This window comes from Protopterus annectens, chromosome 3.part1, assembly GCF_019279795.1.
Source record: "Protopterus annectens isolate FY-2018-M chromosome 3.part1, PAN1.0, whole genome shotgun sequence".
Taxonomy (NCBI): Eukaryota; Metazoa; Chordata; order Ceratodontiformes; family Protopteridae; genus Protopterus; species Protopterus annectens.
Window position 1 is genome coordinate 1,863,429,411 of NC_056732.1, and position 17,254 is coordinate 1,863,446,664.

General features: G+C 39.9%; 1 protein-coding gene across 2 annotated transcripts in view; it reads left to right on the forward strand.

Moving 5' to 3' along the window:
- Positions 1-17,254, forward strand: part of LOC122798779 (zinc finger protein 271-like) — a 176,517-nt gene that overhangs the window by 56,852 nt on the left and 102,411 nt on the right. Inside the window, exon 2 of one of the 2 annotated variants that reach the window (XM_044067889.1) lies at positions 9,416-9,541. In XM_044067889.1, coding sequence (XP_043923824.1) covers positions 9,469-9,541 — 73 coding nt within the window. In that variant the 5' untranslated portion in view covers positions 9,416-9,468. Of the gene's footprint in view, positions 1-9,324; positions 9,542-17,254 lie in introns of those variants that run through there. The other variant, XM_044067890.1, reaches the window with a different exon arrangement.

Sequence of the window (17,254 nt, forward strand, 5' to 3'; positions counted from 1 at the left end):
GGATTTCCACTGTGACAGCACAGACTTGCTATGGCAGCAAACAGCGTTACTGCGATGCTGTGTTTAGACCATGCAGATCAGCCCTGACAGCTTTAATAGCAGTAAACAGTTGTGGGTTTTTCTCACGGATTTACATAGTGATGTTGCATTTTACTATGCACTTGATTACCAGGCATGCAGTAAGCAGAGCTACTGTGGTCCTTGCAGTAACTTGCAGTTGTTCCTGCTGCTACTGTGTTTTTATTGCTCATCTTACCAACATTGAATCTCAGACTTAGCATCTTCATCACCTACACAGCCCTTTAAGAGCAGTACATCGAAGTGAAAGGTGTACCGCCTTGAAAACACTCTCTGTGCCTCTTAATATTTCAGTCGGGTGGAGCTCTGGCAGTTTGTATGTCTGTGCACCTGGGAACATCATAAGGCTGCTGTAATGAGATGAAAGACTACTGCAGAAGGGCACTTCTGAATGTCCAGTAACTTTAGGTTTTACTCTCATAGGTAACCATAAGTTGATGTGACAGGCCTTATGGCCCCATCTGTAACAGGACATTAGTAACATTAAACACAATAACTACCTGTCTGTTGTTTGCTGTCCCGAGCATATTTATCAGCTGTATCTTATAATAAAGCTGCTCAGTGTTTACAGCCTTTAAAATGTTTGTGCTGTTATACCAGCTGTTCACTCAAGAACAGAAATTGAGGAACTGTCATTTAACTACTTAATAGCCTAACAGAGTATGGAATTTACCTGTGCATAGGTAATGCTGAGCTCCAGTGGCCCTTTTTCTTAGTTTTAACACGTTTTTTTCTTTTCATGATCAGATGAATAAAACTTAGTAAAGCCAATATCCTGTAATGCTTAAACTGCATGACCAAAGAATCGTTTACTTGCAGTGTTTCTTGTGTATTCAGCATTTCATTCACAAGCAGTGCAACTGAAAGGACTCTGAGTAAAAATCATATATTATTTATTTATTTATTTATTTGACACTTGTTAACCGGATTGGTCCAACTGGGTCTAAAGCACATTTTCAGTTGAGACCTGAGGAGAAAAGCTCCAGAGATTATACAGTCCAAAAAACATAACAGTATGAATATAAACATTTTTTTGAGTAAAGAGGAAACTAGCGTAGCAATACATGTACAGAGGAAATGTGTGAGTACAGGGAGACAAAAAAATGAAGAAACTTGTAATTTAATACCTTTGTAGATGTACAGTTATTTTTATTTATATATTTACACACACACACACACACACACACACAGGGTAGTAACGGGTGCAAGACTGGTGTTGTTTTACCTCTTTTTTTTAGTGTGAGGAGTGGGTGATGGTTCTTATGTATGAGGGAATTTGTTCCAGGCTTGGGCTACAGTGTATTTGTAGTGTAGCTTTCCAATGTTTTTGTTAGGCTCATAGATATCTAGGAGTTGTTGATCAGGGGTATAGAGAGGCTGGTTTGGGATATAGAAGGATACAAGGGAGGAGAGAGAAGGGCAGGAAGTAGGTTTGTATAGAATGTGTGATTTGAAATTGTGATAGTTGAAGGTGTTGGGGGAATTGTAGCCATTTTAGTGAGTTGAGAATGAGGCTGTGGGAAGCGTTATAAGGTGAGTTAGTAGCAAATTTGGCTATTTTTGTTAAGTTTGTTCTAATTCAGATAAAAGTGTAGGTTGATAAATACTGGGGCTGCGTAGAGCAGTAGGGAGGGAAGGAGGAGTTTTATGTGCCAGTGAGCGTCTAGTGTCAGTGGTAAGAATTTTCCTATTTCTGTACAGTAGTCCTGGTTTTTGATGTTTTTTTTTTTTTTTTTATACTTTGTTGGATATGCAGGTTAAATTTTAGCTCATCATCGATAATGGTTCCTAAAAGTTTAGTATGGGGTTCAGCTGTGTTATTCATCTTCTTATTGGATGTAATGACAAAGGTTGATTTATGGTTGGATAGAGGTCAAGGGAGACATAGTAGAAGTTCAATTTTTTTTTGGATTAAGGATGAGCTGATTGTCAAGACAGCCACTTTTCTGTGGACAGGAAAGAGTCTTGGGTGAGGGCATGGAGATGATAGTTATTGTTGGAGATGGAGGTAAGTGTAGAATAGTCTGCATATTGATGAGGGAGAATTGTTTGCAAGGAGTATGAAGATCATTGTTGAAAATGTGGAACAGAAGTGGGCCCAGAATGGAGCCTTGGGGACTCCAGATTTGATGGGTAGGAAGGAAGAACAGGATGAGGGTGCTCTAACTGGTATTTGCCTGTTGAGGCAACCTGTCCTTGCAGTAACTTGAGGGCCTGGGGAGCTTGAAATCAGATAGTTTAGAAAGAAGGAGAGAATGTGAGAAGGTGTCAAAGGCCGAGGTCATATCTACCACTAGAATGGAGAAACTATAAAAGTTGCTTGAGAATGCCAGGAAAATGCAGCATCACAACTTCCCATCCTTCTCACAACAAGAGCAGATGGGTGGCTGTTGCCTCCATGCATTCTCCCATGAACGTCCCGTTAGCTGCCCTCTTATTGTAGTTAATACCCCCCGTTAGCTGCCCTCTTATCGTACTTAATACCCCCCGTTAGCTGCCCTCTTATCGTAGTTAATACCCCCCGTTAGCTGCCCTCTTATCGTAGTTAATACCCCACGTTAGCTGCCCTCTTATCGTAGTTAATACTCCCTGTTAGCTACCCTCTTATCGTAGTTAATACCCCCTGTTAGCTGCCCTCTTATCGTAGTTAATACCCCCCCGTTAGCTGCCCTCTTATCGTAGTTAATACCCCCGTTAGCTGCCCTCTTATCGTAGTTAATACTCCCTGTTAGCTGCCCTCTTATCGTAGTTAATACCCCCGTTAGCTGCCCTCTTATCGTAGTTAATACTCCCTGTTAGCTGCCCTCTTATCGTAGTTAATACCCCCCATTAGCTGCCCTCTTAACGTAGTTAATACCCCCCGTTAGCTGCCCTCTTATCGTAGTTAATACCCCCGTTAGCTGCCCTCTTATCGTAGTTAATACTCCCTGTTAGCTGCCCTCTTATCATAGTTAATACCCCCCCCCGTTAGCTGCCCTCTTATCGTAGTTAATACCCCCCGTTAGCTGCCCTCTTATCGTAGTTAATACTCGTTAATACTCCTTCCCATTCTCCTTTTCCGTTTAGTATTTTTTCTGTCTCCTTAATTTCCCTCACACTTGTCTGATAAAGTTTACTGATACATATTTCCATCTTCTCTACCACACTTCTGTCTTATAAAAACCTTCTCTTAGAGTAGGTATCCTTTGCTTATTTATGTATGACTAACTTAAACACATATATATATATATACTGAAGTTTTAGATTCTTAAAGTTGTCTGATACACTTGTATGCTCGTAGAGTGCCCTCTTATTTATTTAATTATTCCAGTGTTATTCCTAATGCTGAGGTATAAGCACTCATTATTTTTTTTCTGTATTCTGGTTATATTTATCTGTAATTGATTTTTGGCATTGTGTTTTTTTTTCTTTTTTTCATTTCTGGCACTTTATTTCCTGAACTCCTCCAAAAGTAGATTCTGCTGTTTTGAACTTTGTAGGTCAGGAAGGGCAAATAAATATAATAAATAAATAAGTAAATAAAACAACAAACCAGCAGTGAATGATTGGCTGCTGGATTGTTTCAGTATTTATCTGATGCAAGAGCGTCTTGACATTGGCTGATCTGGTTGTCAGTAGAATTTTTAAATGTAACATCTGTTCACTATTAGAACAAGGAATACACTGGTTTATCCTCTTCTATCACGAGTTCTATAGCTCTGGGCATTGATAGAAGTTTTCAAAGGACTTAAGTCCTCCACTTAACCACAGTCCCAGTGCACTATCATAACTGTTCAGGTATTGTTCTCTGCTGGGTGAATGCACATTGATCATAAACAGTCCTATTTTTTTGCTGTGGCAATTATTACTGATGTTTTTCAGTTTTTGTTGGGTCTGTGGATTGATCTTCACTGGCTCCATTCCTGTTCACATTGGGTGAAGTTTTTCCTTTTTCTCTAACTGATGCCTAGTTCTCCTCCCTCAGTGAACACTTGGTGCCATTTTAATTGCTGCTTCTTTGGTTCTGTGTGAGTGGAGTCTGTTTTGCAGTTTACCTATTTAGACTTCACTAACAGATTTGCCTATCTTTAGCCCTTTTGGCAATTGCTTTATGTTTTCTATAGAAGTAGCAAGTTTTATAAAGCATGTGTCCCTTGGGGCCAAAAACGTCTACTTGCAGGATTGTTGTGCTACATTTGTGGTGTGTCTGGATGCTTTTCATTTAGATGAGCTTTGTTCTGTCTGTAAAAAGTATGATTAGGTCATAGAAATAAACCAGTTTTTAAAGACTTAGACCCTGTACAGAGTCACCATAGTCAAAGGATGAAACTAGGTCTCCTGGATTGTCCCACTAATCCCATGTTTAGTGAGATCCTTCACATGGAACAGAAGGGGGCTGGCCCGTGCTCTCCCCATAGATCTCAGAGAAGATCCTACAAGAGGCTTTTCTGTCTTTTCCATCTCCATCCTCGGTGGTTCACCTAAAAAATGAGATGGTAGGTCTCATTTCTACTTGGTCTTGGAAAGAGCAAGATGTGGTGTCTCCAGGTATCCTGATAGAATACTTCACCCCCTGCCCCAAAAACCGGGAGTGTTGATCCAAGAATCTTTTTGTGGTCTCTGTGGTTGTGGTGGCAGTCCATAAGAGGGCTTCCACACTACTAAACCTCTCAGCTCATTTTCCAGATAAGAAATCTAGAGATTTGGACAGCAATAAAAAGAGAATATATACAGTCATATGTTACTTTCTTAAAGTACTATGTTACCATCCACAAATACTGTGATTCCAGTGCAACATAAGGTAGGCTGTCTGAGATATTGAAAAAGGTAGAGGGCATAAAGTTTACTTAACAAGCTGTGCACTTGGACATCTACATTTATATACAGTGTCCAGCCTCATTATGCAGTGGTGCAGTTAGGGGTGTGGGTAGGTATTAGAGTGACAGTGCAATGTCATGTCTGGCTCCGTCTTACGGAGTTCCAAGAAAATGCCAGGGTGTCCTTCATTAGTATCACTTTCAGTGGCACCCATTTGTTCAGGCCGCAGGTTACAGTACAGATGGAATGTAGTGAAGAAGATTTGGAGAAATCTAATAGATGTTGGAATCAAACTCATTCCTCCTCACCACTGCTTCTCAGTAATACAAAACAGCCTACAGCAAAAATGGTGATTGCCAGCCTGGAAACAACCAGTACAGCTACAGTGGTGTAGCACTTTGGGGTGAAATGCCAACAAAGTGGTAGAGGTTCAGGGATCAGTCAGAAGTTCCATGATATCCTGTTACGGTGGTAGCAGCAGTCTCTCCTGAGGTGTTGCCTTATAGTTCCTAAGTTCATAGGCAAGTACTAGGTTAGCTGCCCTTGTAGTCCATTTTAAGCCTAGCAGATTTCACTTTCCAGGTGAGAATCAAACCCTGTACCTCCTGTCCGTGAGGCAGACACCCCGACAGTTATGCCAACCCCATAAGCCTTAACTACTTTACTTTGGATGCAGTTTAGAGTTGACTGTCCCTCCACTGGTCAGCATGGTGAACAATCACATGTGGACAGTGGGCACGGTGTATAATATCCATGGGCTACAACTTCCCTTCCTTCACTACTCCCAAACTACTTTCCCTTCTTCTTGCCAATGTCTTACCCTGCCACAAGAGGGAAGCACTTTCCAGATCTACTTAAAGTAGAGCCATCCACAGGGTTTCAGCAGAGCAGATAAAGTCTGGCTATTACTTTGGATTTTTTTAATGCCACTGAAAACTAAGGACCTCAGGCCCATTCTAGATTTGAAGGGCCCTGGGCCTATTGTAGACACAAGCAGCCTAAACCAGTTTGTTCCTAGACAGAAGTTCTGCATGATCACAGTGTAGTTGGTCCTCCCTGTCTGTGAAAAGGAGATTTGATGTGCCCTTTATCTCCAAGGCAAATACGTGAAAATCAAGACAGTCAAGGAGGTTACCATGATTACAGGTGGGGCTAGTCCCTTAATGGTCTCCTGGCCTGCATGCCTAGTAATCTGTCTGTGAGTTAAGACCTATGATTAACAGTTACAAGCCCTGTCTTTCAGACTATCCAAGCCACAGGATTTTCCAAAGCTGTAGGGTAGTGGTGACACTGTACTGAAGGTTGGAGGGTTTGAAGATCTTCCCTTGTTTAGATGATTGTGTCCTCTCACCCCAACCATAGAAAAACTAACTGCAACTGCTGCATGGAAATACCATGGACTTCACAAAATCCTAGCTGAAGCCCTCTCAGTGTCTGGAGTTCATAGGATGCCTGCTGGAAACCCACACTTGGATAACTAGGCTGCCTCAGAAAAGGATTCCCCTTTTTAATTCAAATGGTGTCAGGCCTTCTTCAGTCTTCTACAGTTACAGTAGCCCTGTGTCTCAGTGCTCTGGGGGCTAATAGCTGCCATAATCTTATATCATATTTACATTCTACAGAGGACGTTGTGGACTGAAGGAAATCAGTCTTCAGACTTTATTCAGTAAGATAAGAATTTCCAATGGGTGTTGGAGGTACCCATCTTGGGATTTCCTAGTGCCAGCTTATCCCTAGCCAGCCCCAGTACAAGTATTATTGATCTGCTAGTGTGATGGTCACCAAAGATACTTCACCCCAAGGATAGGGGCCATTGTCAAGAGTAGATGATATCTTCAATGCACTTTCTGATAATTGCCCACCTACCTAACTCACTAGTGAACCAGATCAGCAGTTGCTTCCTGTTTCCACATGAAGGGGTCTCTTGCCTGGTTGAGGGTGAGCTCTCTGTACCACCTGTGGAGAGTCCTCACTGCTGCCTCTGTGCAAGCTTGACCTTTGCCAAATTTAGAGACTTCTTCCTGATTTTCCCTTGTATCAGGGGGGCCAGGGATGCCTTAGTCCAAGAGAGGTTTCAAGATCTCTTTAACAGCTTTCCCCATTTCCTCTGATTTCCAAGTTCCTGCGGAAACTGCAGTGGAAGAAATTCAAGGTAATTTCTGGCCTTGCAAAGTATGGTATCCCTGCTGTTTTCTCATCTCCTGGACAAACCTCTCAGGTTGAAACCACCCAGGATCTTCCTGTCTCATCCACCCAACAAGCATCATCTGAATTTTCATGACCTCAGATTAACTGCTTGGTACTCTCCTGTTCCAATTATGGCTAGTGACACACTTACCCTAGCAACATGGTCTATATCCTTGTTTCCACTCAGAAGTCCAGCACCAGGAAGATGTACAAATAAAAATAAAATAGGCTCTTCATGTGGTTTGGGTGTTGGATGATGTCTCCATCCTTTTGTTGTGCCTGTTCCAGTATTGCTGGCTTATCTCCCTCACATTCTTTGTTCAGAGGTGAGGTTCTTATGTGCTATGATTCACTTAGCAGCTGTCTTGCACTTTCGTTTAGGTTGCAGGAATTTCTCTTTAGTCTCTCTTAAGGTGTATAATACTTTTCTGGGGGGAGCCTTCCTTCTCAGACTTCTGATCAGAGATCCAGTTCAGCAATTGTATATCAATTTTGTGCTGGAGCAGTTGACTCAGCTTCCCTTTGAAGTGGTCCTGAGTTGAAGTTCTTTTCTTGAAAAATTTTTTTTCTCATAGCTATCTATGCAGTGGACTAAATATCTGACTTGTCAGTGCGCTACTTCACGTGCCAAAGGTACAGGGTTTGAATCTTTCCACTTTCATTTGCTTACTTTGTGACCTTGACAAGTCACTTTAATGAACAGTAATTTGGGGAAATTGGGTATTTGAGAATTGAGGTTGGGCTCCTTAATGGTCTCCTGTACTACATGCCTAATAATTACTTATGAATCTGGCAGGCTGAACCTCACGCTTTGTGTGTTAACCCACCACACCTTGTGTTTCATAAAAACAGGGGTGTAGTGTGATGAGATAATTCCTCAGAGACTACTGAAGTAAATATAAACCAGACAATATATTTTCCATTAGCTTTTCTGGATCATTCTGACCAGGGAGAATACCTGCTTCTGTGTTTAGATGTTCACAGGTAGCTGCTGCTTTACCTTCACTGGACTGATAATTAGGAAGGATGTGCAGTAGTTTATCATATACTACTAAAACATTATCGAGAGTGTCATGAAAGTCTCTAAAGCAACTTTGTCAAGAAGGTTTCTGGAAATATTACATTTGTTTACCTGAGGCATGGAAAATCCTTAGTAGGAGAATCTAATGTTCACTCCACTCTCAGAGGGCTTTTTCCATAATGTATCTGTTAATCATATTTATGCTGCTGGTACATGGACTTCTGTAGGCAACTTTTTGAAGCATTACATGCTGAATGTAGTCTTTAGGTCTCATTTCTCATTTGGGGCCACTTTTTACCCAATTTTGTTCTCTCATAACTCCACCAAGGTTGACTGCTGAGGTCTCTGCCCTAGTTATAGAGAATGATAAAGCATACCATAATGGATATGAAAACGTTGTAGTTGCTGTAATAATAGATATCAGTTGTCACAGTGCGTGATCCACTACAATCCCACCCATCATCCCCCGGCCTGGAAGATTGGGGAGTATGGATGTGGTATGGTAATGAACATTAACTGAATGTGCTCTGAGTGGCACATTTAAAACTGGACAGTGATGGAGACATGGTAGGGATTATGTAAGGGGGAGGAGTTAAAGCCTGTGTGTGTTGGTGCTGAGGTGACTGAGCTACCGAGTGATGATGGCATGGTAGATATTATGTATTATATAAGTGGGAGGAGTTAAAACCTATTTGGCTGAGGTAACTGAGGTGGCAAGTGATGGTGGTATGCTAGGTATTATGTAAGGGGCAGGAGTTAAAGCCCAGGAACGTTTGTATTGGTGCTGAGGTGACTGAGATGGAGTCAGATGGTGGCATTGTGGGTATTACGTGTTATGTAACGGGGAGGAGTTAAAAAACAGGGAGGTTAGTATTAGTGCTGAGGTGACTGTACTGGCACTAGGGCTACAGTCCTAACAATAGAGGAAGGTAAACCACAGCCATGCAGATAAGTCATTATGGTAAGTCCTTAACTTGTTTCCATGTTAATCTGATTACAGTGATTTAAGTGCAGGACTATAAATCAATATAATTTTCTTCTCTATACAGATTAGTGTCATTTCGTCTTACTACTAATTTATACTGCATACAGATTATGTTATACTGATATTGAATGAGCAAAACTTGTTCTGGTTGTTAACTCACTGCTGAGATAGTTGAGTTTTTACAAATCTGACACTGAACAGGAAGAAAGGAGTAGTTATTAACTTTGGCAAATTACCATCTAGTACAACTGAACATTTTAACACAGCTGGTTGCAGTCTTGTTGAAACCATTTATGTTCATCTGTGTGCACAATAAATGAAGAACAAGTAAATTTGTGTGTTTTCAGGTGCCAAAAGCTTTGAAGATGTTGCTGTTGAGTTTTCAAGTGAGGAATGGAAGATGTTGAGTGAACATGACAAAAAACTACACAAGGAGGTGATGGTGCAGAACTATGAAAATATGATTTCTTTAGGTAAGGGGATCTCAGAGGTCATCCTTATTGATTTGAAATTCAAATGTTATTCATATTTCTTTGCAATAAGAATTATTTCAGTAAGATGATAATATAGTGTTCTGATTTACACCACTACATTGGCGGTACAAAAATCTTCTCAGAAGTATAATCTTATCTTGAGGTTTGCACTTACATCTAATAATAGTGATATTGCATAAGTTGACAGTATTACATGGTTAGAAGAATCTGTATCCAAGTGTTTGTTCCTGTCTGAATTTTAAAATGCCATCTGCTGCATAGATCTTCTCCAGTTCCTTCCAGCTGTTTATCTAATATTTTTGGGGGGTTGTTACTTTTTAATTCATAATTGCAATGAGACCCATTGTTGGGAATTTCGGACATAACCAAATGTCTGTTTTGACAATAATAATACAAAAGAGATATCTAGTGGTAGCTGTGTACACAGCTTTGATTTTCATTACATCACTAACTATTGGACAATAAAGTAGTGCAACGGTAGCATTGTCGCCTCACAGCAAGAGGTTCTTTGGTTCAATTCTCAGCTGGGGTGCCTTCTGTGTGGAGTCTTCATGTCCTCCCTGCATTCATGTGGGTTTCCTCCGGGTGCTCCACTTTCCTCCAATGTTACAAAGACATGCATCTGGAGCATTTCTCCCTGGGCCACCACTGAAAATTGGCTTTGCTTCAAGTTGGACTTTCCCGGTTAACAAATGATAAATAAAAAAAAAAAAAAAACAAAAAAAAAAAACGATATTGTTGTTTTAATTCTTAAATGTAGTTCCCACATTGTTTGACACTGTGTCAGCCAAAACAGTAACTCAATTTTCCTGCATTTTATCATTTAAAAATATTTTCGGTTAAAATAAAGTAATTTTTCTACTTCACAATTAATTTTGGTAAAACATTATATTATATTATTTTCTACTGATTTAAATACCCTGAACTAATAATCATAATTTGAACTATGGAGACCGTAGGTGGCTGATTTGCATGCAGGTCCCTTCCATTCCTTCTGTAACAGATGGAGTATATACCTTTAATTATGCTAATGACTAAGTTACAGGAAGTTGCATGTCATGTGGTACATGTTCCTCCATTCTTTATTAAGGCAGTCAGATTCAACATGTCATGGAGGCTGGTGCTCATCAAGAGTGTTTATGTTGCCCTACAGAGTATCCTGATAAACATCTGCGTATTCCATAGTATTACAGTAGGGAAACGCATTTGTGAAATTAATAAATCTATTTCATTTCAAGCTTTTATCTGTTTGGAAATACAAAGGAAATTAAGTCACAATTAGAATAATGCTCCAGTTGCAGCAACCAGGAATTCTCTTACTGAAGTTCAATTTGTATAAAAAAAAAAAAAAAATGGAAGTTTGTATTCAAAAATTTGATTTGTTTCTCACTAAGAGCTGATAGCTGAAAAGGTTGAAAAGGTACAGTGTGCCACGTGTCTGCATTTCACTAATGAAGCCTTGAATATATTTAAGTCTTTTACTTTTCTTTAGGCAGTGGAAGAAAAATAACAGCACTTGGAGCACATTGCAGGACTTTTTGCAATCCTTAAAGTAATTTGCCATTTGTTCTTCAATAAGAGCAAAAGATCCTAGGATGGCTGTCATTTCTTATGTTACTAAACTGAGGAATCAAGTTAAAGGCTATACATTTGATGATTTGCACGATTCATTAATAAGTAACAAAATAATGATCAAACCAGAAGCAGTCGTTATCAAAAGCTATGAAAGTGTGCAGAATGCGTGAAATAACTAGTGTACAGTTTAAATTAGATAAAACTAAGTGACATAAATCTCCAAATTTTAAACATTTAATCATCTCTTAGAATGATGGTCTGTTAGTGTAGAATCAGACGCATGTAAGATCATAGCAAGAACCTGTTAAGTAGCTGAATAGAATATTACAGCATGCTTTCAAGTTTCCAGTGTAGAAATTTGAAATAAAAGTGGCACATTTGAAACACATGGGTTATATCTGATATCAGAGGATCTGCTGCATGATTGCATTCTCAATAACTTTTCCGCCTGCACTTGAATCAGTGCACCCCTCTTCACCCCTCTTAATCACCACTATCACCCCTCTTAATCACCACTTCTCATGTTTTCTGTAGTTAAACACTTCTAACTGCTCCATCTACCACTCTATCCTTTCTCATGCATTCCCTCTATACCCAAGTTATAAATCTTCCTGATCTGTCTAGGCTGCCTGTTTCAAATTTGATGTAAGTAATTATATGCCATGCTCTCTCAAATGCTATTACGACTATCCTCCTGTACAATGGTATTATCTCCCTCTCCTACATAATTTATAACTTACTTTCCAACGTCCACACAGGTAAAAAACGCACTCTCCAAACTTAGGAATGCAGCATCCATGGGACCAGACAACATCCCAGGCTGTGTACTACATGAACTACAAAATGAACTGGCACCTCACCTAAGTGCCATGTTTAATCATAGCCTCACCTCAGGCTTCATGCCCACTGAGTGGCACACAGCTACAGTTATCCCACTCCACAAGGGGGGATCCACCTTGGATCCCAGGAACTACCGCCCCATCAGTCTGACGAGCCTGATCTGCAAGGCCATGGAATGTATTATCATGAAACTTATAAACAAAGACACTGGCAACCTTCAAACACTGGACCTCACACAGTTTGGGTTCGTGAAGGGCCAATCATGTCTCCTGAACTTGATTGACTTCTTCAAATCAGTCTCCAGAGCTGTGGACAAGGGTAAGATGGTCCACACAGCCTATCAGGACCTCGCCAAGGCCTTTGACAACATCCCCCACTCTGGAATCATAGATAAACTTACTAGGCTGGGCATTAATCCCTACGTCACTCGATGGTTTTCCAACTAGCTTACTGACAGAACCCACACTGTAAAAGTAGCCAACTCCAAATCCACATCCAGACAAGTGACAAGTGGAGTACCTCAGGGTTCAGTCCTGGGACCACTCTTGTTTGGCATTTACTTCTCTGAAGTACAGGCCAACACTAAGGGACTCTGCAAACTAGGAGCCATTATTGAATCCCCAAATGATGTGGATATTCTACATAAGGGTCTTACAGAAACAGATGTTTGGTGCCAGAGCCATGGGCTCAAGCTCAATTGCCATGAAATGTATAGTTATCCCCTTCAAGAAAAAACATGTACTCATGAATTACCACAAAGGTGGCAGTACACTAAACACCGAAAGTGTGATAAGTGACTTAGGGACACAGGTGGACAGTGGTCTCACCTTTGATAACCACATCACCACAACAGTCAGGAAATCCTTCTATGTGGCACACGTCATCACTAAGGGCTTTTCATCCAGCAAAAAGGAGGTCATTGTCCCACTGTACTCATCCCTCATTAGACCCATTGTAGAATACAATGCCCCATTTGGTATGTACCTCTCAAGACATCTGCAACAACTGGAAAGGCCACAGAAATACCTCACTAAAAGAATCACAGGCCTAAAGCAGATGCCCCATGCTGACTGTCTAAAAAAACTCCACTTATATTCCGTCACATATCATCTACACAGAGGCAATCTCTGCTTGACATACAAGGCCATGTCAAATCCAGGGCTGTTGGACATGTTACAATTAAAAAAATCCCAAACCCTCAGAGACACACGCTCCAGGGATCTAAACCTTGTCATCACAATGAACAAAACATGCTGGAGGGATAGGTTCCTGACCCAGAGACTCCCCAGACTCTGGAATAGACTGCCCATACATATCAAGCAGAGTGCCTCTTTGGCCCTCTACAAAAGGAACCTTGATGATTGGATGGGGAGATAGGAAATTCACCCCGGGGATCACGTCAGTCGCCCTGCTAGACAGGGGTCCAGGGGAAGTAAATACTGTGGGAAGAAATAGCTAGGGAATTGTTATGGCTAGTCTTGTATAGGCCCTAGGATCCATAGCCTAGTACCAACCTATAACCTGACTGATGAAAACATACAAGTATGATTAGTATATTAATGTCTGTATTGTCTACACGGAAAAGCTTATCTCATGTTTGACCGTTGTCTTAAATATAGAAGTTAGGAATTTAGAAGATTTGTGTATAATGGAATTCATACATATGACATCCAGTCTGTACTACCTACAATCGAGTAGAAAAATGTAAAGACATATCCTACCAGTGAAAAATCTAATGAGAAAGAACAGTCACAAAAGCTGTAAAGATTGGGACTCAGCCTCTCACTAACTCAGCTATTCCTAGGTAATATCTTGAAAAGTAGGTTGTCTGTTTTAACTACATGACTGATAATTTAAATTCAGTACAAAGTGAAGGAGATTCTGGGCAGAAATCAGGAACATAAATATTATTGTAATAGAAGACTGCAGGCATCTAGCTGATTTATAGGGTGGAGAAAAGTAGAGTATAAAAGCTGTAAGAGAGTTTAAAGTCTCATGCTGAAATTGTTGTCAAAGCAGCTGAACCAAGATCCTGTGTTGTTCACAGTGAAGGTGTAAAGCTGTTTGTAAGGAAGCCCAGACATCTGTGCAAGACAACCAATGTTTGTGTCAGTGTAAACTGACCAACCACTATTTGTCATGAGCTCTACTTTCATGGGAATTTTGATATTGAAAAAGCTGATGACATTCTTACAGAATTCATAGGACCATCGGACATTACTAGGTTAACAGCTCCAGGGCCCTTACAAGCCTGGACAAATAACCATGTTCCCAAGGGTGTCTGGTTCAAGTAGACAACTAAAATCAGCATTTATTGCCACTGTCCAAGAGGGACACAGGTGGAACACCCGGGGTGAATTTCCAGTTACCCATCCAGTTGTCCAAATTACACTGAAATGGGGGCAATGAGGGGCTCCATTTGTTCCAAAAAGGTTGTTCCAAAAGTGCAGCAACCTCTGTGAGACACATCTGTCTGTCCAGTAAGTTTTGTTGATGTCACATACCAGGTTTAAGTCCTCTAAATGAGTGACCTGTGTGCCGTTTGACTTGCGAATGTGTAGCATTTCCATTAAAGCTGGGTCTGCTCTGTAGGCAAAAGTACAGGTTGTAAAGTGACAGTGATTTCAATCTGTCCATCCTGAATTTTCTTTGTAAGGAACCTTTGTGGTCTCTCCAATTGCTGCAGGTGTTTGGAAAGGAACATACCAAAGGGAGCTTTGTACTCTGTTATTGGCCTGATGAGGGAAGAGTTTTCTAGATCAATGCCCTTACTTATGAGATGAGTAATATAAAATGCTCTTCTTACCACTTGGAGAAATGGTGATCGAAGTTAAGGTTGCTGTCAAGCGATGTGCCTAGACCTCTCGCCACTGACTGTGTGCTTAGGATATTGCTATTGATGTGGTAGTTTACAGGCACATCATCCTTGCTGAAGGCGATGATAATGCTTTATTTTTTGCATTGTTTAAGTCTATGATTGTGGCACCAGTCATTAGTCTGCATAAAATCTTCTTGCAAGATGTTGACGTCACTAGGGGTTTCAGTGATCGCCCCCAGTTTGCAGTCATCAGCAATCCTTGTCAGCCTCAGTGCTTTAGTTTCAGCTTGCACTTTGAACAAATAGATTCCAAACAGTAGGGGTCCCAGAACCAGTACCTACGGAACACCATTGGTTACAGGTCTGCTGGAGGAGGTGGAGTTAATATTAATTCATGTGATCACTGTCTAAAGTCATGCAGTCTGATTCATAGCACATATATATTTCATTGTAACACATTGGCTGTAAAAGGAGTAATGTGCCTTTAAATATGTGTTGCAGTATTTGGTTATGTTCTTATGCAGCACTTCAGTTATACAATTAACAAGGAGGTCACTGTGTAAAGTAATGCAGTCTGCTCCATAGCACATATATATTTCATTGTAACACATTGTCTGTAAAAAGGAGTAATGTGCCTTTAAATATATGTTGCACTTTTTGGTTATGTTTTTATGCAACACCTTTTAGTTATACAATTAACAAGGTGATCACTGTGTAAAGTAATGCAATCTGCTCCATAGTACATATATGTTTCATTGTAACACATTGTCTGTAAAAAGGAGTAATGTGCCTTTAAATATATGTTGCAGTATTTGGTTATGTTCTTATGTGACATTTTTCAGTTATACTAAATAAATAAAAATGCTGGCAGGCAGAGTTTCACAAGCACAAATCACTCAGGTAATGATAAACCAAAGGTGTATTTAATGATAAAAATCCACAAGAAAAACAAATAAAATGTGAGCGCTTTCGTTAAACAAGTGTTAACTTAATCAGACTCCATTAAAATGTAAGACAGCCATTTATATACATATAAAAAGCACTCTGATTGGGTAAGCAAAGAGAGACAGCTAGCTAAGCAACACTGAGACAGAACATAAATTAACCCCTTGATGACTGCGTTACAGTTGAAACTGTTGCATCTTAAATACAACTAAAAGTTGTAATTAAAAGATAAATTATTAGTTTCATACTTGTGTCATGAATGATTCTAAATAGGATAAAAGTAAAACCAAAGTCATTTTTAAAATCTCATGTTAAATATTCACATAATGCTAAAATGTTTACCAAAGCCAAATACATACAAAAGTGCTTGTGCTTAACAAATGTTTTGAGATATTTTGTTCCTTTCTAGGGCTTTTAATTTCAATACAGGAGAGATGGATGTCCTGTCATTTATCCCTGGCCATCTATCTGCCTGTAGTAAGATTTGCCACCTTAACTCCTTTAACTCTAACTGAAGTCCCCAAGGCTTTTTGTCACCGATGTCTACATGGTCTATTGCCTTAAATGTGAAATTGTGACCAGTATTGTCCTGAATATGCCTCACTAAAGCATTACTAATATTATTCTTTCTTATGGCATAGTTGTGTTCATAAATTCTGGCATTAAATTTCCTTTCTGTTTTGCCTACATAAAATGCTAGGCATTGGTCACATGTAGCCATGTAGACCACTGCCTTGGAGTGGCAGTTATATTTACCTTTTACATAATGGTCTATACCATTCACTGTAAATTTTCTGCCTGATTTCACCTTGTGACACCAGTTACAAGACTCACATTTGTACATCCCTACACATCCTGTTCTAGTGTAGTTAGAACCTTTCCTAAGAAGGTCTTTTAAGTTTGAACCCCTTCTGTATGTAACTACAGGTATTTCTCCTATTTGTGCCCTGATGTACAAGTCATCCATTAAAGTGTCCCAGTTCTTATAAAAAATGGACATCAAGTGGTATGAGTCAGAGTTGAATGTAAGCACCATAGATCTACAAAAAGAACTTTTTTCCAACTCTGGTCTCCCCTCTTCAACTTCAGAGGGGCTGTTGTCTAGTATGGTTTCCCCAACTATGGGCTTAAAATGCTCTACTCTTCTTTTAACTATCATAGAGACCCACACATACATATATGTACAAACACAAATAGACTAAAGTATATTCCTGCAATTTGCAGAGAAGAAAACATAATGTTTTCACATTTTGCCAAAACTTTTGCAGATGTTCATCATGGAAGTATTATAATTGAGTTATTCTTGATGTCTGAACCAAGTACATTTATATCCTTCTTGTAGGTGTTTTTGAAATAGTTGTGAAGTCTGTACATAAATAACTTTGGGGAAAATGTTCCAGCAATCCAGAGCCAATTTAACAATGGATGTTTCAGAGGCAAGAAACGATTGTGAGGTCTGTTAAGTTTAAGACCCTTTGTACATTTGTCTGCTTTGTTGCACATGTACCCAAATC